General features: G+C 35.4%; 2 protein-coding genes and 1 long non-coding RNA gene across 3 annotated transcripts in view; 1 reads left to right on the top strand and 2 right to left on the bottom strand.

Moving 5' to 3' along the window:
* Window positions 1-23498, top strand: part of LOC141322290 (uncharacterized) — a 175925-nt gene that overhangs the window by 142604 nt on the left and 9823 nt on the right. Inside the window, exons 5-6 of the mRNA XM_073833420.1 lie at window positions 7929-8127; window positions 22642-22780. Coding sequence (XP_073689521.1) covers window positions 7929-8127; window positions 22642-22780 — 338 coding nt within the window. The remainder of the gene's footprint in view (window positions 1-7928; window positions 8128-22641; window positions 22781-23498) is intronic.
* Window positions 6032-7535, bottom strand: LOC141340553 (uncharacterized). The gene is made up of 3 exons (XR_012356587.1): window positions 7115-7535; window positions 6531-6602; window positions 6032-6424 (listed from the first exon to the last, which is right to left on the bottom strand). It is a non-coding gene; the product is annotated as an uncharacterized lncRNA (long non-coding RNA).
* LOC141340547 (uncharacterized) lies at window positions 13779-20512 on the bottom strand. Its single transcript, XM_073845570.1, has 2 exons — window positions 20375-20512; window positions 13779-17065 (listed from the first exon to the last, which is right to left on the bottom strand). The coding sequence occupies exons 1-2, from the start codon at window positions 20457-20459 to the stop codon at window positions 16338-16340; spliced, it is 813 nt and encodes a 270-aa protein (XP_073701671.1). The 5' UTR covers window positions 20460-20512; the 3' UTR covers window positions 13779-16337.

Genomic DNA, 23498 nt, shown 5'->3' with positions numbered 1-23498 from the left:
ATTTATAATACAAATTACACCGGTTTATATTCAAGTAAACGATTTTGATCTTTATTTGATCTTTATTTATTATTTATCATATTTAATATATTACAGTCTCATGAAATCATTCTCGGTTGTGATTCACTCGTTTGTGTTTGTTGTCGTTTGTAGTCCGCGTGCCGCTGAATCGAATCACTGAATCATTTCACAAATGATTCGATTCAAATGATTCGGATTCTGAGTCTCTCACTTCTTATCATCACACGATTGATTCATGATATAGAGAGCGAAACGGAACGCACTTCTGTTATTAAAGGCTTACGTTTAAGTTACACTAAATAACGCATGACAACGTTATATTTGATAATGATGCATTTATTTTACACAGCTTATAAAAACGCTTTCAACAGCGTGCATTGACTTAAAAACGTTAAAACCACAAACCTTTCTTCTCTTGAAAAACAACAGATGAGGAGCGCAGCGCATCTTTATGTCGTCACATCATCAGAGCAAAATAAAAGTCCCATTGGTGCGCTTCTCTCTAGAATCACAAATATATCATAGAAATGTTGATTGTAGAACAGAATTTCGTACCCTTATGATGATGCATTTCTAAAGTTAATAACATCATAAACCTAGAATTAGTTTTCTCTATTTTTAATGTGCATTTAAAACACTATACTTTCTTATACAGTATACCTTGACATTAAATTCACATTAATCTAGTTAATGCTGCTGTGTAACTGTTACAAAGGGGTTGTGATGGCAAATTTGATCTATCACTCTTTTGACTATTGTAATCAATCTCTTGTTATTTAGTTTGTTTGTGTATTTATTTATTTATTCCTCTTTTGGAAAGTTACTGAAACACTGTCAGGGATTTTATTTTTATTTTGCTATCGAGGCAAATGAGGACACAAAAATATATATGTGTCGCAGTTTCTATTTACTACTACAAAGGTTTATTTATTGTGAATGTTATTGAAATATGATTAAAATTTCCAAAGATTGTCTTTTTTTAAATGTGCATATAATCTGTGCTAAAATTATTATATAAAATATATATAAATATATTTTATATATTAATTATATAAATATTATTAGATATAAATGATAATATGGTCTGTATTTGATCTTACTTATTTCAGTGGTAATGTTCTTTTATGTTAGCAATTTTGTTTAAAAATTTTTTTTTTCCAGTGTAAAGGAATATGCTTCATTGATTTTTACCTTTTCAGTTTTTTTAATTGGCACAAACATGCAAACATATTCAGCTGTTACTCCATATCTTCTTTTATCAACAGTGAAAAGTTCAGATAATAAATACACAAACAGTTTATTAGCAACTTTACATAAGTACATCTATCAGAAAAAAAGTAGGTTATGTTGTTTTAATGTTATGATTTTAGTGAAGATATATGTTTTGAGAACAAAATACCTTCAATACATCTTGATAGAGCTGGGGCCTGATGTATAACGTTGCGTACGCACAAAATGGGCATAGAAATATGCATGCAAATTTTTCCACGCACATATCGGGATTTATAAAAAATAAACTTGGCGTAAATAAGTGCGCAGCGTAAGGATGCTCTTGACCGTGCATGTGTATGTGCATGTGAGTGTATGTGTTTTGGCGACACCAAATGGCCCAAATAGCAATAACGACTTGTTAGTCATGGTAAAATCATGCTAGCGACTTGTTAGTCATGCTAAAATAATGTTAAAATCATGCTAGCGACTTGCTAGTCATGCTAGAATCATGCTAGCGACTTTGCTAGTCATGCTAAAATAATGCTAAAATCATGCTAGCGACTTGCTAGTCATGCTAAAATCATGCTAGCGACTTGCTAGTCGTGCTAAAATCATGCTAGCGACTTGCTAGTCATGCTAGAATAATGCTAGCGACTTGCTAGTCGTGCTAAAATAATGCTAAAATCATGCTTGCGACTTGCTAGTTGTGCTTAAATCATGCTAGCGACTTGCTAGTCGTGCTAAAATCATGCTAGCAACTTGCTAGTCGTGCTAAAATCATGCTAGCGACTTGCTAGTCATGCTTAAATCATGCTAGCGACTTGTTAGTCATGGTAAAATCATGCTAGCGACTTGTTAGTCATGCTAAAATAATGCTAAAATCATGCTAGCGACTTGCTAGTCATGCTAGAATCATGCTAGCGACTTTGCTAGTCATGCTAAAATAATGCTAAAATCATGCTAGCGACTTGCTAGTCATGCTAAAATCATGCTAGCGACTTGCTAGTCGTGCTAAAATCATGCTAGCGACTTGCTAGTCATGCTAGAATAATGCTAGCGACTTGCTAGTCGTGCTAAAATAATGCTAAAATCATGCTTGCGACTTGCTAGTTGTGCTTAAATCATGCTAGCGACTTGCTAGTCGTGCTAAAATCATGCTAGCAACTTGCTAGTCGTGCTAAAATCATGCTAGCGACTTGCTAGTCATGCTTAAATCATGCTAGCGACTTGTTAGTCATGGTAAAATCATGCTAGCGACTTGTTAGTCATGCTAAAATAATGCTAAAATCATGCTAGCGACTTGCTAGTCATGCTAGAATCATGCTAGCGACTTGCTAGTCGTGCTAAAATCATGCTAGCGACTTGCTAGTCATGTTAAAATCATGCTAGCGACTTGCTAGTCATGCTTAAATCATGCTAACGACTTGTTAGTCATGGTAAAATCATGCTAGCGACTTGCTAGTAATGCTAAAAATCATGTTAGCGACTTGCTAGTCTTGCTTAAATAATGCTGGCGACTTGCTAGTCTTGATAAAATCATGCTAGTGACTTGCTAGTCATGCTAATATCATGCTAACGACTTGCTAGTCATGCTAGAATCATGCTAGCGACTTTGCTAGTCATGCTAAAATAATGCTAAAATCATGCTAGCGACTTGCTAGTCATGCTAAAATCATGCTAGCGACTTGCTAGTCGTGCTAAAATCATGCTAGCGACTTGCTAGTCATGCTAGAATAATGCTAGCGACTTGCTAGTCGTGCTAAAATAATGCTAAAATCATGCTTGCGACTTGCTAGTTGTGCTAAAATCATGCTAGCGACTTGCTAGTCGTGCTAAAATCATGCTAGCGACTTGCTAGTCGTGCTAAAATCATGCTAGCGACTTGCTAGTCATGTTAAAATAATGCTAGCGACTTGCTAGTCATGCTTAAATCATGCTAGCGACTTGTTAGTCATGGTAAAATCATGCTAGCGACTTGCTAGTCATGCTAAAAATCATGTTAGCGACTTGCTAGTCTTGCTTAAATAATGCTGGCGACTTGCTAGTCTTGATAAAATCATGCTAGTGACTTGCTAGTCATGCTAATATCATGCTAACGACTTGCTAGTCATGCTAGAATCATCCTAGCGACTTTGCTAGTCATGCTAAAATAATGCTAAAATCATGTAGCGACTTGCTAGTCATGCTAAAATCATGCTAGCGACTTGCTAGTCATGCTAAAATCATGCTAGCGACTTGCTAGTAATGCTAAAATCATGCTAGCGACTTGTTAATCATGGTAAAATCATGCTAGCGACTTGCTAGTCATGCTAAAATTATGCTAAAATCATGCTAGCGACTTGTTAGTCGTGCTAAAATCATGCTAGCGACTTGCTAGTCGTGCTAAAATCATGCTAGCGACTTGCTAGTCATGTTAAAATCATGCTAGCGACTTGCTAGTCATGCTTAAATCATGCTAACGACTTGTTAGTCATGGTAAAATCATGCTAGCGACTTGCTAGTCATGCTAAAAATCATGTTAGCGACTTGCTAGTCTTGCTTAAATAATGCTGGCGACTTGCTAGTCTTGATAAAATCATGCTAGTGACTTGCTAGTCATGCTAATATCATGCTAACGACTTGCTAGTCATGCTAGAATCATGCTAGCGACTTTGCTAGTCATGCTAAAATAATGCTAGCGACTTGTTAATCATGGTAAAATCATGCTAGCGACTTGCTAGTCATGCTAAAATTATGCTAAAATCATGCTAGCGACTTGTTAGTTGTGCTAAAATCATGCTAACGACTTGTTAGTCATGGTAAAATCATGCTAGCGACTTGCTAGTCATGCTAAAAATCATGTTAGCGACTTGCTAGTCTTGCTTAAATAATGCTGGCGACTTGCTAGTCTTGATAAAATCATGCTAGTGACTTGCTAGTCATGCTAATATCATGCTAACGACTTGCTAGTCATGCTAGAATCATGCTAGCGACTTTGCTAGTCATGCTAAAATAATGCTAAAATCATGTAGCGACTTGCTAGTCATGCTAAAATCATGCTAGCGACTTGCTAGTCATGCTAAAATTATGCTAAAATCATGCTAGCGACTTGTTAGTGGTGCTAAAATCATGCTAGCGACTTGCTAGTCGTGCTAAAATCATGCTAGCGACTTGCTAGTGGTGCTAAAATCATGCTAGCGACTTGCTAGTCATGCTAAAATCATGCTAGCAACTTGCTAGTCATGCTAAAAATCATGTTAACAACTTGCTAGTCTTGCTTAAATAATGCTAGCAACAGCATAGCAACACCTTAGCATCTATTCACATTCAAACTATTTATATCTTCTAACTATTTATATCTATAAATCTATCTATTTTCAAACTATTTATATCTATCTAGCCTATCTATCTTCAAACTTTATTAATCAAACTAAAACTATTTCAAACTGAAAACCTTTAAACTTTCTTTAAACTAAAAGCTTTTAAAACTACTTAAAACTTACTGGCTAGGCTTTCTCAAGCCAACTTAAAGTTTGCTAACAAACTTTTTATCTAGTTTTTTATTATTGATTGACAGACAGCACCTTTACCTTTTATAGATGTTGGTTTTGGTAATATTTGTACAAATTAGTGAATATGAATTTCAATGTAATTGTATAGGCCCCCTAGAAAAAGATCGGGACGGCCCCCATCCCCTTGGCCCGCTTCAAATTTCCAGTTCGATAATCCGGCCCTCAAGTGGATCTAATTGAATAGCCCTGAACTACACCATTAACCATCCTCTACAAGAGAGAAACACAGAATAACTAATTAAACTCATTTAAGAAAAAACATTGACGTTATCATGTGACCAACGATGTTATAACAAGTGCAACAACTTAACATATAGCGACAGGTTTAATTCATCTTTCTATAAATATTTTGATATTGATGAAATTTGTTCATTTTGTGGTCATGTTGAAGAAACAGCTGTTCTTTTATTGTGATTGTAGTATAACAGATACGTTTTGGGTTCATTTAGGTTTTTGTATTTTTTTATTCTTAAAGAAATATTTTTTGTCAGGAAAACCCAAATTCTTTATTTTTTGAAAAAGTTATTTCTTTTGTTTTGTATTAAAAATTGTTTATCCACACACAAAAATAGTTTAAATTGTTGAATTTCTCTTTTCATCCCTGAGGCTTATCAATAACAAAAATAAATCCAATTTTTGATAAACGATGATGTGAATATTTTGATTATTCAGAGATATTTAATCATATTTCCCCGTGTATATAATTGCATACTAATAGTTGTTTTTAGTTTTTCTCATTATGATTGTTTATTGTTAAAGATAAATACCATCTTTCCCTGAGACTGTAATTGTAAGTTAGGTAGTATTAGTAATAAAATGAAAATAAGCACAACAGCTGCTCAAACACCTCATAGCATCAGTAACACAACAACCCTACCTAGTACATCTTCCTCCATGTTTGCAATATCTGCACAAAGAAGAAGTGGATCAGCTGCTTGAAGATCTTGTGTTTGGAGGTGTTTTTTGAGGATTTTACACTCAAAAAAATGTAAGTATTACTACTTAGAAATTAAGATTACCTCAGAATGCACTGCTTATAATAATGATAACCTATATTATAAATAATTATAATGACCTATAATTATTTATATTTTTTAGTAAAATAAGCAGGTTTTTTTAATCAAGTAATTAATTAATACATATGTTAATGAAACTTATATTTTATTTACTGATAACAACATGGACATATGAGTAAAATAATAAAGTAACCATGAACTTAAATAAAGACACATGGAACAAAGCTTTATTCAGACATATTGGTATTTTAGTCTTTCTCTAAATGCTCTCGCTGGCTCTTTGGTCTCTGAGGATGAAGAGACCACAGCATCATCTGGTCCAGATGAGACAAAGAGCAGGTGGAGTGATGGAGGGTCTCATCGATGGCACTTGACCATTTCCAGGATGCTGCTGTGGATTTCTCTTTTCTCGATGCACACACCAGTTTGCAGCAGATATTTCAGATCATACAAAGATGTACAAATACAATACAAAAGTTGTCATTTTAACAGCACAATTTCATTAGATCTCTGTATAAGAATTAACAAAATTACCAAACTTTATTTTAAGTTACAGATTTTACTTTTTTCCCCACAAATGCTGCTGTCACCTTTCCTTTCAGGTCCTGCTCCACCGCAAAATATCTGCAACAAAGGCACAGAAATCTAGAATCAGAAAAGTGATTAAAGTTTTTTTTATTATTAATAAACTGCAACTTAAGGTTTAAATAGATGTCTGTAGTGTACTCACTCAAAGCCTTTGATGGCAGCACTGCTTCATCAGTCACTCTTCACCGGACAAGCATACTTGTCTCATCTGTCCCTGAAACATCCACACAAGATTCAGTTCCCTCTGATTCATGTGCTCAATACTACATTTATGAGGTAGCTGTTGTGTTCATTGGCTTTTTATCCAATACAAATGCTCCTGAATTTATAAACAGTACTATTAGACAAATTAAATAGATAACTCATGTTTAGTTACCATATGTACATGTGTTTATTTACATTACATTAATCTAAAGCAGTGTTGACAACAGAGAATTCTACTTAAACTCACATAACGTCCATCACTCGTTTAGATGTCTGTTTGGTGTTGTGATGTGCTCATTTAATTATCTCAGAACATGTTCCTGTCAGTTGTTAAACATTTAGTAATCATCTTTAAGATGCTATGGTCGCTATACGTAATAAAAACGTGTTTTACAGAGAAATCACAAATATACTTCAACGTTACACGTATTGACACCTTATGCAAATCAGCAGTTTACGATACAGTAGCTCAACAAATACGATTTTAAGACAGGGAACCGTGTTTTGGTTTGTAATACTCACATGTGTAAACACTCTCGTTGCGGTTCCCAATACCGCTCGATGATGACGTTTTGGCCTCCTGTGGCCTCCTGGGATTGAAAAGTGTGCATCAGATGAACACTTCAGAATCTGGGCTGAAGCAGTAGGACATCCGGGGATTTCTCGCCTACTCTTTTATGAATACTGAGGTTTCGAACGTACTTCTTTCTTCACATACTCTTTTTTCCTACTAGATAGTAGGTAAGTAGGCATATTCGAACGCACTTTAAGTAGACGCTTGTCCGAATCTCGCGAGAATTAGTGCACTCGCCTACTGATTCTCGCCTACTCTTTTATGAATACTGAACATTCAAACATACTTTTTTGCTCGCCTACTGCTTTTTGCCTACTATATAGTATGGAAGTATGCGGTTTCGAACGCAGCCGGTAAGAACAAACAGAACCTATCACTTACTCTACTACTTCCTGTTTTAGCTAGTACAGATTGAGCTACACGTTTCCCTCTAGTGGCAAGTATGAACATGTCAAACAGAAGACTCTGACAAAACCTGTGACAGACAGTGACTGTTACAGTACTGGCTGAGAAGGATCAGGTTTGGACACCCTGGTATAGGCTCTAGAATACATGCTTTACATATCTACATGTTTTGATGTTAATTGTTTTGTGCCACTAAACTGGGGTTAACTTTTATTCCTTTTTTTCCACCTTAGACCTAACAGCGCTGAAAGAGGAGAGAGAAGATCTGAATGAATCTGAAGAGAAAGATCAGGTTTTTTGTTCCTTACAGTCTGAAAAGACTTCTAAACAAAAAAGAGCTCAAACTACAGGAACTAGGAGTTATTTTTCTTGCGTTCAGTGTGGAAAAAATTTCACTCAAAAAGGAAGCCTTAAAACGCATATGAGTATTCACACTGGAGAGAAGCCGTACACTTGCCAACAGTGTGGAAAGAGTTTCATTCTAAAAGGATGCCTTAACAGACACATAAGACTTCACACTGGAGAGAAGCCTTACACATGCTCTCAATGTGGAAAGAGTTTCGCTCAAAGTGGAAACCTTAAAGTCCACCAGAAAACTCACATGGAGAGCCCTTTTACCTGCCAGTGGTGTGAAAAGAGTTTCAATGAAAAAGGAAGCCTTAACAGACACATGATGATTCACACTGGAGAGAAGCCTTACTCATGCAAACTGTGTGGAAAGAGTTTCGATGAAAAAGGAGCCCTTAAAAGGCACATGTTTGTTCATACTGGAGAGAAGCCTCACACATGCAAACAGTGTGGGAAAAGTTTTAGTCTAAAAGGAAGCCTTGAAAGGCACATGAAAATTCATAATAGAGAGAAGCCCAACAGATCCTCTTAGTGTAGAGTGAATTTAAAACAAAATGTATAGAATGGAACTTTCTCATTCAAATGTAAAGCATTATGTTTTGTCCATAGTACACTTTAAGCTCAGTCCAACACAATACAGCTTGTTGACACGGTAATGCATAAAAGAGTAAGGAATAATATGGATGTGTTTGCTCTGTTTACAATGTAAGAACTTCACATTTGTATCATGAATTGAAAAGAGATCTCACAGAAGGTGCAGATTTTGGTTGAAGCACAATAAAGGACATTGTTCGCATTTTTAACATCACCGTTTCGGATTACAACTACAACCCTTGGTCCCTGAGAAAGGGAAGGAGACACGAGGACATACAGAGACAGGCTCCTCCCTCCGTCGTCTCCACCTTGGACTCTGTTAATCATTTTCCTCCTGGATGTCCATTCTCCTCCTCCTGTTGTTCCATCAGTGCAAGGATTGGCCTTCCAGAAGGGGGATGATATGCCAGGAATATGGACCTGTTTTTGTTTCTGTGTGCCCTTTTTTGGTTGCGTTCCTTTCCTGTAGTCCAGTTAGTCATTCTGTGCACCCGTGTTCCCCAGTTACCCCATATATTAAAATCAAAGTCTGTGCATTCTGTCTCTGTTGGGTCTCTATCGTAAAATACGTCTGTCTTCCCTATTTCCTTGTGTGGCTTACCCTGTGTCTTTGAACTTTAATAAACTCTGTTCCTTTGATCTACGTTTCTGTCGTTCCTCCCAGCACAGTATCGTGACATTAGTGTGTTCAAGTATTGGAGCAATTTTATTAATCACTGTCACACCCCCGTCAACCACAACACACTACACCACATCCAGCATTCAGTGCACTATAGCAATGCAAGGGGCCTAGTAATGAGTTCAATTTGTGGTGTCCGAGACAAATTACTACTGCTCATGAAGAACACACTGCCAGATTGACATACACAGTATGATGTCACAATGACAGAGTCATTATTATAAAAAAGAATGTTTGAAATCTTTGATCTTCAGTTGAAGTTTCTGAATGACTCTTGTGCAGATTTAAGCCTCAGATTTCTCTCCTAAACACTCACTCTAGTAAAAGTTTTCTTCCCACTAACGAGGAAGCACTAGGGACCAGAAATAAATTCTAGGGCCGCCAAATTTTTTGGCTGGTTGGTGGGTGCAGGAGGCCCCTTTAGTGTCCTAAATGCTGGGTGTGGTGTAGTGTGTTGTGTTTGGTGGAGGGTGTGATACAGTCATTGACAAAAGAGGTGCGGAGCTGTATTCTCTCCAATCAAATAAACAGTAATGGTTTATAGCAGAGGTCCCCAAACTAAGGCCCGCAGGGCCGAATGCGGCCCACCCCCACATTTGGACCATATTTTGAAAAAAAAAAATTTAAATTAGAGGTTGTAAATATGTTTTACTTTTATCATATCGGTATTTGATTATAAAGGTTGGCTTTCAAACTAAAATTTCCCTCAGTCATTATCATATAGCCTAATTATTTGTTAACTTCACCTACAGATTGGTACATTTAACAAACTGTGTCATCGCAATTGAACAGGTGATGCGTGAGGCAGCTAGAAAATTCAGAGCGATGACAAAATGACACAATAACATTTAAGGTGAAACTAGCACTGCTTGTGGGACAGGTGCGAAAGCAAGACTTCACTCATCTCCCAGTTACCCAAAGTTTTTCAGCTGAGAACCCAGTGGCCCCATTTCCAGTTGAAAAGTCTGTGGAAGTGCTGAAAATGATGAAGGCAGACTTTGACGTGTGATTAAAAAAACACAGTGGATTCTTGAATCGATTTTGCTAGACAAGCCTCTCAAGACTGGAGTTCTCTCGGGTTGGTTGTTCATCTTTTTCTTCCACACTGTTTCCTTCCACTCAACTTTCTGTGAACATACTTGGATACAGCACTCTGTGAACAGCCAGCTTCTTTGGTAATTAATGTTTGTGGCTTACCCTCCTTGTGAAGGGTGTCAATGATTGTCTTCTGGACAACTGTCAGATCAGCAGTCTTCCCCATGATTGTGTAGCCTAATGAACCAAACTGAGAGACCATTTTGAAGGCTCAGGAAACCTTTGTGGGTGTTTTGAGTTTATTAGCTGATTGACATGTCACCATATTCTAATTTGTTGTGAATTGGTGGGTTTTTGTTAAATGTGAGCAAAAACCATCACAATTAAAAGAACCAAAGACTTAAACTACTTCAGTCTGTGTGCATTAAATTTATTTAATACACAAGTTTCAAAATTTGAGTTGAATTACTGAAATAATTGAACTTTTTCATGACATTCTTATTTATTGAGATTCAGCTGTATATCTTTTGAAAATAAATTATCAGTTGTCAGTGTGGTGCCTAACAAAATAAACTATTCTAGCATTAAAAGGTAGAATAAATAAATAATTAAAAGTAAAATCATAATAAAATACTACTACTACTAGTAGTCAGTCTGGCCCATCTGTCTTTCTTTAATAAACAGACTGGCCCCCCATTAAAGAAAAGAAAAAATATTTGGCCCTCTCAGAAAAAAGTTTGGGGACCCTGCTCTGGCGTGATGTGTGGACAGCAGTATGCACATATTAAGATGTCCTGCAGAGTCTTGAAGAAGATGGCCTGCTGGATATCTCCAGAGGACAGGGACCATCACTCCCTTCACACTGAGGGAAATATGAGCCCCCAGCAAGTGTAGGAGGTGGGACTTCTACATAACAACATTCACAAGCCTGATAATGTAGAGGTAGGAATGATTTTCATTTCTCTCATTTATGATGATACAGATAGTGTTTAAATGTAATTCGATTTTTGTAATGATTAAATGCTTAATCCCTAGGATGTGGATGTTGACATAGACTGGGAGAGTGCCATCTTCCATGAGGAATCATTTACACAATGTGGAGTTGATTTTACTCATGTCATTGTTTCTGTCCTTAGAGTGGTGATATTTAGTATAACAGCACTGTGATGGTTCACATTCTATATCACTTTGCTTGTCTGTTCATCGCTAATAGTTTAATTTTTTCAAACAGTACTCTTTTTACAGAGTACACATACTCTTACATCATTAATTTCAAATGAATTATTATAGGTCATGGGTCGGAGGGAGAAGCAGATTTATTAGATAAGACAAGGATCAAAAGACAGGAGTCTTACGCATTATAAAAGAACGGCCTTGCTTGATTGATTTACTTTTTTGTGACATCTAGTGACAACACCTGGTGACGTTTTGTGCTGCTAATTAGCATTTTGCAGAAGAGCAGACAAACGTCTTGCTAAAGTGGTGAGTAAATATTTCATAATATCGCTTGAAAATACCATTTTACACATATAATGAATTGACAATCTGTCTGCTAATCTTCAACATTTTTTACTGTAAACTATACTTATAAGGATCTAAAGTAGTCAGCATTTAAAGTGGATCAAAACCTTTCATCAAAGATGTCCTAAAACCAAAACAATACTCATTCTTGTCTTACGACGACTTTGATTAACTTTTTTGATTCCCTTTTAATGTAGAGTACTATATTGCAATGATATGATATCTTGTGGCACAAGATCTGATTTCCAAGTGGTTCAATTTGGGCCTTGAAAAATAAAAAGAGGAAGCAACCAGATAATAACAAAGTGCAACTTTACACTGTAATTATATAAGTACGTGACAGATTTCACTGCCTGTAAATTTGGGCCTATGTTGACCAGTCATTGACATGTCTACTCATTTGGCCCTTAGAAGAATAAAGTTCCTTATTAATAAAGTGCAGAATATCTCGTTAACTATGTGCCATACATCAATCGATTCTCTGCAATCACGCTTCCCTAAACAACCTCCACTTTAGGCTAAAACGTAAATCCCCCTTTGAAATGCTGGATATAACAATTGACAAATAACGATCAAACTAACTTATGCAACATACACAACAAAGGGAACCAACAAAAGGCAAAGTTACTTGTTAAAATTACTAGGGATGCACCGATATGGAAATTTTGGCCGATAACGATAGCCCTTTTATATTTGGAGGCCGATAGCCGATATTTAGGCTGATAAATATTTCTTTCTGAGAATAATTGCAAAAACAACAGGCAAACACATACAGTGAACAACTGATTTTATTTTAAAACTCTAAGTTCAAAAAAGTTTGAATAGATCTCTGGTCTATAGTTACTATTCATTTCTATGGCCAACTTTATTTGACATAAAATTCATTGCTTGACAAAAAAACAAAACATAAATAAAGCATCAAAGTCACTGAACACCATTAGTTGCATAATCAAAATATGAATCAAACAAAAACATTTGCAATATCTAAATAAAATGTTAATTCTGATACAGCAGGACTTCAGGGCTCACAAAATTTCAAAATCTCTGGTGGCCCTTGGGGCAGGTACTCTTCAGATTTTGGAAGCCCGAAAATTATTTTAACTTCAATACACAAATATCAACAAATATCAAGGAATGAATTCTGCAGAATTTTTAAATATCAATTTAAGGCGATGTTTGACCCTTGTAAAGAGCTGCACAAGTAAAATAAACAGTATGAGTGTGGTTGGACGATGTACGGAAATATTAAGCCATAAAATGACAAAAAAAAAAAAAAAAAAATCGTATACAATGGCATTTCAGCCTTTATACCATTAAAAGGGATTAATCAAGTTTCTAATGTATTATATTTATTTAAAACATAAATATAAATGTCTTAATTGTTTAGATTTTTAGAAAGCACATTAACTTCTTTCACATTACAGCTCTATATGTTTGCTGCATAAAAACATGGGTCGATATTTGACTAAAAACAGCTAAAAATTTGGACGTGCAAATCAATTCTTTGTCACACTTTAGGAGCGCTTACATTTTTAGGAGCGCTTAAATTTTAGTATCGGCTGTACACAACGCAGCATTATCGCTGTTTTATCAGCATGAAATGAAAATGCCGACGACACGTTTCTGAGGACAGTCGGTTCCCTTCAGATACATTCATTTAAAGACATTAGTGCCGCGTTTTGACTTTAAAACGTGCAGCGTGCATATTTATTCAATGACATCATTGCCTCTTAAAAGTTTTATCCAGCCCGATCACAATTCTTGTCTTTCTGTCTCCAAATGTGAGGCTTCTTAAAATTATAATTAGCCCTCTTCTTTTACTATTTAACCCTTACGCGGTCTTCGGGGTTTTTTTTTTTTTTTTTTACCCCAAATGGCTTTTGCTAAAAATAAAAAAGTTATTTTTGTCCAAGAGTTATAAGACTTTGTAAAACTGTCAACACTTTCTGGATCTACAAATAAAAAATAAAAAAGTTGGAATGATTTTATGTTGGTGTAAAAAAAAAGTCACACTCATGGTCTTTGGGGTCTCTGCAACAAAATGCAATTTTGTAACAAAATAATAGTTAATTTTTTTTTTCCTGTTTATAATGTTTTTAGGAGGATTTATGATATTTTTTAAATTTTATATAATTAATACATATTTTTATACACAATTTTTTGTATATATACTTTTTATTCAAAATTCACTTTATAAAAGACCCACGTCTTACTTTCATTCATGGGGATAACATGGATAATTTCACATGGTTTAGTTTAGGATTTTTGCACATCTTTTGGAAAATCCTGTTTTAAAGGGGGAAAAAAATTATTTTACCACTAGATGGCTGCAGTGCTTTATGCTATTTGACCAACTGAAAGGTATCTTTTCACAAGTTTTTTTCAGTTGAGATCATATCTTCATATTATGAAATACACAGGACACACACAAATACATTTGTGAGACCATCAAAACTGCTCCATTATAATTTTTTCAAATAAAAAAAAACATTTGCTGTAGTTGCATTCTTATGTTCATATTGTGTACTGCTACTCAATATGTAATAGAACTTATTTGTTTCATAAATAAATAAATAAATTTCATAGTTAGAATTGTGACTTCATCATTTGTAGCTTTGAACTCAACTGAAACAATTTATGAAAAGATTTCTTTCTGGTGGGCAAATAGCAAATAGTGGAGCTCTGCAGCCATCTAGTGGTAAAAGTGATTATTATTTTTACTTTTAAAACTGTGATATGTCTCTTATTGTTCGGGGAGAGGGTTTTTTTCTTTTTCTCTCTCTCTATTATCTCACAGAGCCTGTGGTTGGATCGCGCTGTCGTCATCAATCCTGAGTAACACCTGAAGGACCAATCAGTCATCAATGGGCGCGTATAAAGACGTGGATGTGACGTGAGATCGGGAGGAGCGATTGCTTTTCATTTGTTTGCTCTCCCACGTTTGCTTGTCTTGCTCTCGTTTTGTTGTTATTTCTGTAGAATTTGAATTCTCGTGTGTTTGAGTTTGTTCTTGTAAACTTTACTCACGCCATTTGGACGTGTTTGTGCTGTGACTCGACTCTCAGTCCTACCTCGACACATGGTGATGGGACCAGCTCAGCATGTCACGTGACTTACATCTTACTACACGCAGGGTAAAGTTGTCTAGACACACTAGTTATCGAGCAGATGCCCATCTTTGTATTTATGTTTGTGAGTCAGAGTAGTCAGTGGCGTTTTACGCTGAAGATGTTATTTTCTTTCATTTCTTTTGTTTAGTTTAGTCTTGATTTGGGGCTAGTTAGAGGATTTATGTTTTATTATTTTCTTTCTTTTAGCACCGCTCTTGTCCCTCACTTTTGTTGTCTTTCACTTGTATATAATTTGTAAATAGATTATCGTTGGATTTCTTGAAGGTATCTTGGGTTTATTGTTTATATGATTGATTGATATTATTCTTATTGAGAGCTATGTAAGTGTATAACAGAGAATCTCACTAAACGTAAAGTCTGAATCCGATTGTCTCTGTCTGTTCTTTATTAGTTTCACACATCCACACTTCCAAAGCAGAGAAAAGTACTGAGCTTGATTGTTCTTTTTTATCTATTTAAATTTTACCTCCCAAAACCCTAGATGCCAAAATTAGGGAGTCGTAACAACTGTATTTTCCAAAAGATGGGCAAAAATCTTCACCAAACCATGTGAAATGTGGGTCTTTTATAAAGTGAATTTTACATTTAAAAAAAAAAAGTTTTTGTATAAAACCCATTTAAAAATATATTTATCTATTATTTATATTATATATATTTAAAAAAAATATAACTAACCTACTAAAAACTGCTAAAAACTTTAATAAACACAAAAATATTTTTATTTAAACTATTATTTTGGTACAAAATTACTTTTTGTTTACCGCGGTAAAAAAGAACCCCGAAATTCTCGAGTGTGATTTTTAAAAGAGGACAGGTTAACATATGAACAACTTTTTATGGCCTTAATTTGATATATTTGATTTTTTTTTTTTTTTTTTTTGTCAACTACTGGCCTAAGCCAGTCTTTAAATCTTGTGTCCTCCAGCCAGAGGTTCGAAATTTGCATTTCCCCAAATTTAATTTGCGCACGCATGATATCCCTCAGGTCCTACCTCTCAACGCATAAATAAATAAATCCATGCAAATTTTAGAAGAAAGGCCTGCACTTAACACAAATTGACAATGTATCTAAAAAAATGGTGTCGAAAATTTTATACCTCGTCAGATGACGTTTATTACTTTTTAATGCCCTTAATTTTGGCTCATTTCATTTACTACCTTTTACAACCCCGCAGACACCATGGCAAACAAAGTAACTAAATGGCTGTTATGGTCCATCAATCTGTTAATTGGAGGAGCGGAAGTCCTCAGAAATAGCGAACTTTTAACAATTAATTGCGCAGCTCTAATGTAAACACTGCAAAATGTTGCGAGGATATTGTTACGTTTCGTGAGATCTGGTGTCACGAAATCCCGCCACATCCCTAGATGGCATGCCATGACGTGCACAGAATGCGCTTTTGTGTTGTGTGTGTGTGTGTGTGTGTGTGTATATACACATATATATATATTGAGACTTTAAATTTTTTCGGTAGTTACCAGCCCTACTTGTGACACAGAATGAGTTCGCAAATGATTTTTAAATTTTCTTTGATAGAAAAAACTCTCTTTACACCAAAGACATTTGTAAGGTTTTTCTCCAGTGTGAGTTCTCATGTGGACTTGAAGGATTTGTTTTTTGGAATATCTCTTTTCACACAGTTCACACGGGAAAGGCTTCTCTCCAGTGTGAGTTCTCATGTGTTCTTTAAGACTTGCGTTGACGACAAAAGCCTTTCCACACTTCAAGCAAATGAAAGGTTTCTCTCCCGTGTGAGTTCTCATGTGGACTGGAACGCTTGATTTTTGAGCAAATCTCTTTCCACACAGTTTACAGGCGAAAGGCTTTACTTTGGTGTGAACTCTCACGTGAACCGTGAGGTGTCCTTGCTTCCTCCAATTCTTTCCACAGTAAAGGCACATGAAAGGCTTTGTTTTTCTGATGTGAGTTTTGACATGTTGCTTGAGCTGTTTCCAGTCTGGGAAAACCATTTTGCATCTTTCACTTTGACATACGATCTTTTTAGAGTGAACTCTCATGTGCTGATAAATGTGTTTTTTGCATCTGAAACTCTTTCCACACTGACCACATATGTAAGGCTCAAGACATCCTTGAGTGGCATTTCCTGAGGAAGTATTTTCAGTCTTTATGGACATCTCTTCTGCTGCATTCATTTCTTGACTCTCCTCTTTCAGTGCCGTCATGTCTAAAATGAAAAAGACAAACACAAATGAACTCCAGCTCAATAGTACAAACAACAGACATCAAAATAAGTTGAAAAATCAAAGCATTAGAATCTAGAAAATAGAAAATTTTTGCTAGATCCTATATTAACCCGAAGGCAGTGTTAATTTATTTAACGAATCATTTGTGTCTAAATTTTTTCAACGAAAATGAAACAAAAACTCGTTTTGAATAACAAAAACTATGATGGAAATCTATTGACATTTTCCTCAACAAATAAAAACGAGAACAACGTAAAATGTACAGTACCTCCCATAGATGTGGCATTAGAAACACCCTCGCATTAGCGTTAACTACCCTGATAGCACACGTACATCACAGAGATGTCTATTTGACGTCTGCATTTACATCTTGAAGATGTATTTTTTAGATTGTTTGCTCATCTGCAATGCGCCTGCAATGGACCTTTCTATCAGATGTCAAATAAACGTCTGTTAGATGTCTTTAAGATGTTTATGAATCAGAATGAATGTAAAACTGACAACTTACAGACATTGGCCAGACGTTTGCACACAGCAGATGCTTCCCAGATCAAGAGATCTTTTGTAACTTCATTGAAAGGTGATATAATAAAGTACCCAGATAGCACACGTACGTCTGCAAGTCTGTTAAAGATCTCTTGATCTGGAAAGCATCTGCTGTGTACAAACGTCTGGCAGATGTCTGTAATTTGTCAGTTTTATATTCATTCTGATTCATAAACATCTTAAATACATCTAACAGATGTCTATTTGACATCTGATAGGAAATGTCCAATAGGCGCATTGCAGATGAGCAAACTTTGTCTTGCAGATGTAAATGCAGACGTCAAATAGACATCTCTGAGACATATGTGTGCTATCAGGGAAGGATTTCTGATGATGATGATGACCGTTATCACACATCTTGTGAAAAGGGTCCCTTAACAGAAGGCTTCAACATTCAGTTAAATTTGATTCATCCATCCTCTATATTAATGTTCCAATGTGAGTACAGCATAATAAAACAATTTTTAACTGAATATCAAATTGTTTAAATAAGGTTTATACATGTTAGTCTCCATGACAGAGTTCAAGATAAATCTTTCTATTGCTAAGTTTCAAATGATTAAACAGCGAGAATAAACTACGCAAACGTAGCAGCTTTTCCTGCATGTTCATTGTTCTTTTTTTACTATATTCATGAATCAATAAAGAGGATTGGGGAAATAGGACATACTGTAAAAGGTGATTTTGAACAGTGCTTACAAGACACTGGATTTATAAAGCACTTTTGGAAAAAAAAAATTATGGTTTTCATAGTTTTTTACAACATTGTTAACACCTATATCATTTTGCTTTGTGTTAAATTACTTTGTTATTTTTCGTAATTAAATGTGTAATGTAATAATGAATGTCCAAGTCGAAAGTAGGATCTTCTTAGGTGCATTTTCAAAAAATGTCACTTCAGTTGTTTTTAACTTTTTTTTTCCCCAATTGTGTTAAAGGAGTAGTTCACTTTCAAAACAAAAAATTTACAGATAATGTACTCATCCCTTTGTCATCCAAGATGTTAATGTCTTTCTTTTTTCAGTCGTAAGGAAATTATGTTTTTTGTGGAAAACATTTCAGGATTTCTCTCCATAAAGTGGATTTCTATGGTGCCCTGAATTTGAACTTCCAAAGTGCAGTTTAAATGCAGCTTCAAAGGACTCTAAACTTTCACAGCCGAGGAAAGAAGGGTCTTATCTAGCAAAACGATTGGTTAAAAAAAAAGTTTAATAGCTATTTCTTAACCACATTTTAAATAATGTGTCAAAAGTAGGGATGCACCGATCCGAATCGGCCGATTCATGCTTGCGCGTTTTGTCAGTAAAGCCGGTTCTGTGATCAGCGGTAAATGCCATCAGGTGCGGGATTTCACGTTGAGCCGTATATACTACACACAGCCGTTGTTCACTGACGAGCTGCGCACATTCATACTGATAATGAACATGGATTTGCGCAGCTCGTCGGTAAACAACGGCTGTGTGTAGTATATACGGCTCAACGTGAAAACATGCACCTGATGGCATTTACCGCTGATTACAGAACCGGCTTTACTGACAAAACGCGCAAGCGATCGGCCGATTCGGATCGGTGCATCCCTAGTCAAAAGCCAAATATAACTGTATGCACACACTTTTCCTTAAATACAATTGACAGTTTTAAAAAAAATTATAATTGTGATAAATTTATGCACAACAGTATGTCCAGGTTGATTGTCCCAGATCACCAGTTAATGATACATAAATGGAGGACTCCTGTTAAAGAAATGTTGTTGCAAAGAAGAAAATTAAACAATGTTACTAGAGTCCATTCATTGTCCATGATTTTTTTTAACATTTTTATGTTTAATCAGGCTCAGAGGTGCCATGCGTGCAATCAAATTCATAAATTCATGTTGAGATTAATGTTTTAAATATAAAATTTTGAATACAGAGATCTGCCAGCAGGTGGCAGCAAGAGACTGATTTAATTACTGGATCATATTCATTTGATTTGTTCGAACGGATGGTTCATTCAGGAATAAAGCAAGTGACTCTTTATGAATAGGAAATTGAATCATGATACTGTCTACTTCCCCGAGCGTCTCGTACATCGGGCTGTCCTCAATGTCGAGCCCTGATTTGCATAGTTGTCAAAATGAATGTCCTGTGAGTGTTTTATAATGGATGCTCACCCATAGATCTTGTGTTTATGCACATATGAGCACCAGCATCAACAGATGTAGAATGTATTTGCTGTATTTTTCATTTGTATGTTTATTTTATAATGGATAAAAACAGTCAGTCCAGTTCAAATGGACAGGTTTAGTGAGTGTTTTTTTGTCATCTCCCTGTTGGCAGGGTCACTTACTTAAGAAAAAGTACTCTGAAGTTGTAAAGAATGTCTGAATTAAACAATTCAGGAGTTTTGAATCTGTGTATGTTTATATATATGTTAAAAGCTAGAACCGAGCAGAGGGTTTTCTTTTAAATTCAAAAGTATAGCTTTAATTTAAAGTTAGTTTGAATTACAGCGTGCAGTAGAAGAATAAGAAGGCAAAACAAATGTTTTGGTTAATAAATAAGGTTTAAAAATAAACACCTTTATTGGAAATGTCAGGCATAGGGGGGCCTTGCAAAATTGACCCGAGAAGGAGGTTGAGACCCCCTGATATAAACCACTTTAATTTGGACACTCGTAACATCTATAAACATATTCATTTCTGTAGAGCTGGACATTTTAATAAGGATCAAATGATTTAGTTCAGCTTGAGAATGAAAACCAACCTGTTTGTTCCTCAGTGTCTTCTTGTTTGATGCGAACTGTTTCTTGTATCCAGAAGTCTTCACTGTCCTCATCAACAAAAGCCATCTTGACAGCGTCGAGTCGATTTCAGCGAGTTCGGCAGGAGTTTTTCTATTTTTGGCAAAAAGAAAAAGAAACACAAACTAAATCTCTGGGTGCGTTTTTAAATCGCTCCCTGTTTCAGTAGTCAGCACACTGGAGTCAGTCAGAGAAATATAGAGAGATCAAAACAAACTAGCACTCAAATTAATAGAAAACACCAAATTTAAGATTAATATTTCTATGTAAGTTTTATGTTTACATATTTGCACGTTATATTTGATCACACTTTGATGAAATCATTTGTTGTCCTTACACATGCTAGTTCTCATTTTGAGCAGCAGGTTTCATCAGGAGATTCATAACAGTGAATCATTTTGAGAATGAATTGATTTAGTTGTATTTTACACCTCGTGAGCCATGTTTTTTTTACAGGTTTCTTAAATAAGACATACTTAATGACATATGCAGCCTTCAAATGCTCCCTTGAATTGAGAAGCAGCTCTCTTTCTCTATCACTAAGTTACTTTGACAATGGTAGAACTAGTGTTTAAAACTGATTCACGATAGAGAAAGTGAAAGAGATGCACAAAATAACCTTCGTTTATATCACTGTGTAAAACATATTAACGTTTCATTCGGTATTTGTATTATTTTAATTTTATATACAATCGTCTAAACGAGTTGTGACAGCTTTAAATGATCAAAAAACAACAAACCTTTCTTTTCTGCTGGACCGCAGTCCGTCGTCTTCTTCTTTTAATTTTATGGTGGGTTGCGAACCAACTTCAGAGGTGCATTGCGCCACCTACTGTGATGGAGTGCGAAGAGTATGCTCTAACTCTGAGGTCTCAAACTCAGTTCCTGGAGGGCCGCAGCTCTATCTCCAACCATGCTCCAACTCACACCTGCTTGGAAGTTTTTAGTAATCCTGAAGACCTTGATCAGCGGGATCAGGTGTCTTTAAAAAAAGGTAGAAATCAATGAACCGTATTCATTTTCCCTGAAAAAAGTTTTTTTTTTTTTAATACAAAATTGCTTTCATAAAAGAACATTACCACTGAAATAAGATCAAATACAGTCCATAGTATTCTAATATTTCCAGATTTATTCATTTTCAGTGTGAATCCCTGACAGTGTTTCAGTAACTTTCCAAAAGAGGAAGAAATAAATAAATAAACAAAATAACAAGAGATTGATTACAATAGTCAAAAGAGTGATAGATCAAATATGTCATCACACCCCCTTTGTAACAGTTACACAGCAGCATGAACTAGTTTAATGTGAATTCAATGGCAAGGTATATCAACATAAAACAGTGTTATAAATTTACATAAAAATCGAGAATAATATTAATAGATTCACAATGTTAATAACTTTAGAAAAGCATCATCATATGGATACGAAATTCTATTCTATATACAACATTTCTATGATATATTTGTGATTCTAGAGAGCAGTGCACCAATGGGACTTTTATTTTGCTCTGGTGATGTGACGTCATAAAGCTGCGCCTCGCTCCTCATCTGTTGTGATTCACCCAAAGAACTTTGATTCACCTAAAGAAAGGTTTGTGCTTTTAAAGTTTTTAAACCAATAGACATTGTTGCATCAATTAAAGCGTTTTTACAAGCTATGTAAAATAAATGTAATGCTTTATTTAGTGCCAGTGAAAACGTTAGCCTTTAGTAACAGAGAAGGTGCGTCTCATTTCTCTCTCTATATCATGAATCAGTCGTGTGATGATAAGAAGTGATGAGAGAAATTGAGAATCCGAATCATTTGAATCAAATCTTTTGTGAAATGATTCAGTGATTCAATTCAACTGCACGCGGACTACAAACGACAACAACAAACACAAACGTGAATGACAACCGAGAATGATTTAATTAAAGTGTAGTATATTAGATATGGTGTACAAATAATTGAATACCATATCTAAATCAAAATTAGCCGGCCTAAGTATGAACCTTATGGGTAATTCGTCTTTTTTACAAATGTAAATATAAGTCTATTAACTCTGTCTAACTAGTGCACTGACTACTGAACTAGGAGCTGATTGAGACACACCCAGAGATTGAGTTTGCTTTGATTGTACTTTCTGTTAAATATTCTCATTAAACAGGACAAAGTGTAGAAACACACAGAAAAACTCCTGGAGAATCAACAGAGATCCATGTGACACACTATTATGAAGATGGCGTTTATTAAAGATGAGAGTGAGGACATGAAGATTGAAGAAACATTGAAACATGAAGATACTGAGGAACAAAGAAAGATGGAGTTTATTAAAGAGGAGAATGAAGACATATTTAGAGTCAAGCATGAAGATACTGAGGAACAAACAGGTTGGTTGGTTTTTTACATTTTTTCTGTTACATTAAATCCGACATTTGCTTCTAAATTTAAAACGATTTTGTAGCACTTTGGTAAATATGCAAAAGTCTCTAAGAAAATAATAAATTTTGCACAAAGAAAACCTTGAAAATGTGAGTAATTGTATTTGGTGACTGCGTGCTGCCTACAAACAGTGCTGTAAATATAAAGCAAGTCTGACAATAAAAAAAGCCAAAACAAAAACACAAACAAGTTACATTTAGTTGTAATTATGTGAGGTGTAAGATTGTAATAGACCTTTCTCACAGAAACTGGAAATACGCAATCGCAGGGTATGCAGACTTCCTGTGTAATGTCAGCACAGAAGAAAGCCGGGTAATTTAAAATTAAAATGGAGAGAATCTACACAACTTCCCTCACTCTTGCCAAAGATAACTTTTGCCGACCTGATAAGAGTCGTGGAGGAAAACTCCGTCACAAAGAGGAACAAATTGGATAAAGGATATACATTTTTCCATGAAGTTTATCTGGGAGGTTCTAAAACGCTTAACGTGAAAAACGCTTAACGTGGCTTAACGTACGTAAAAAACGACCAGGAAATTTCTGTCAAACCTTACTTGTAACAAACACTAACTACTATCAAAAGAACAAACCCTTATTCCACAGATAAAGTGAATAATATCACGTTAAAGGTTGTATCAGCGATTTCTAGCCTAAAACATAAAGTGT

Source organism: Garra rufa, chromosome 1, assembly GCF_049309525.1.
Source record: "Garra rufa chromosome 1, GarRuf1.0, whole genome shotgun sequence".
NCBI classification, from domain to species: domain Eukaryota; kingdom Metazoa; phylum Chordata; class Actinopteri; order Cypriniformes; family Cyprinidae; genus Garra; species Garra rufa.
Note: the sequence above shows the minus strand (reverse complement) of the source record. Positions and strands in the feature narration are given on the sequence as shown.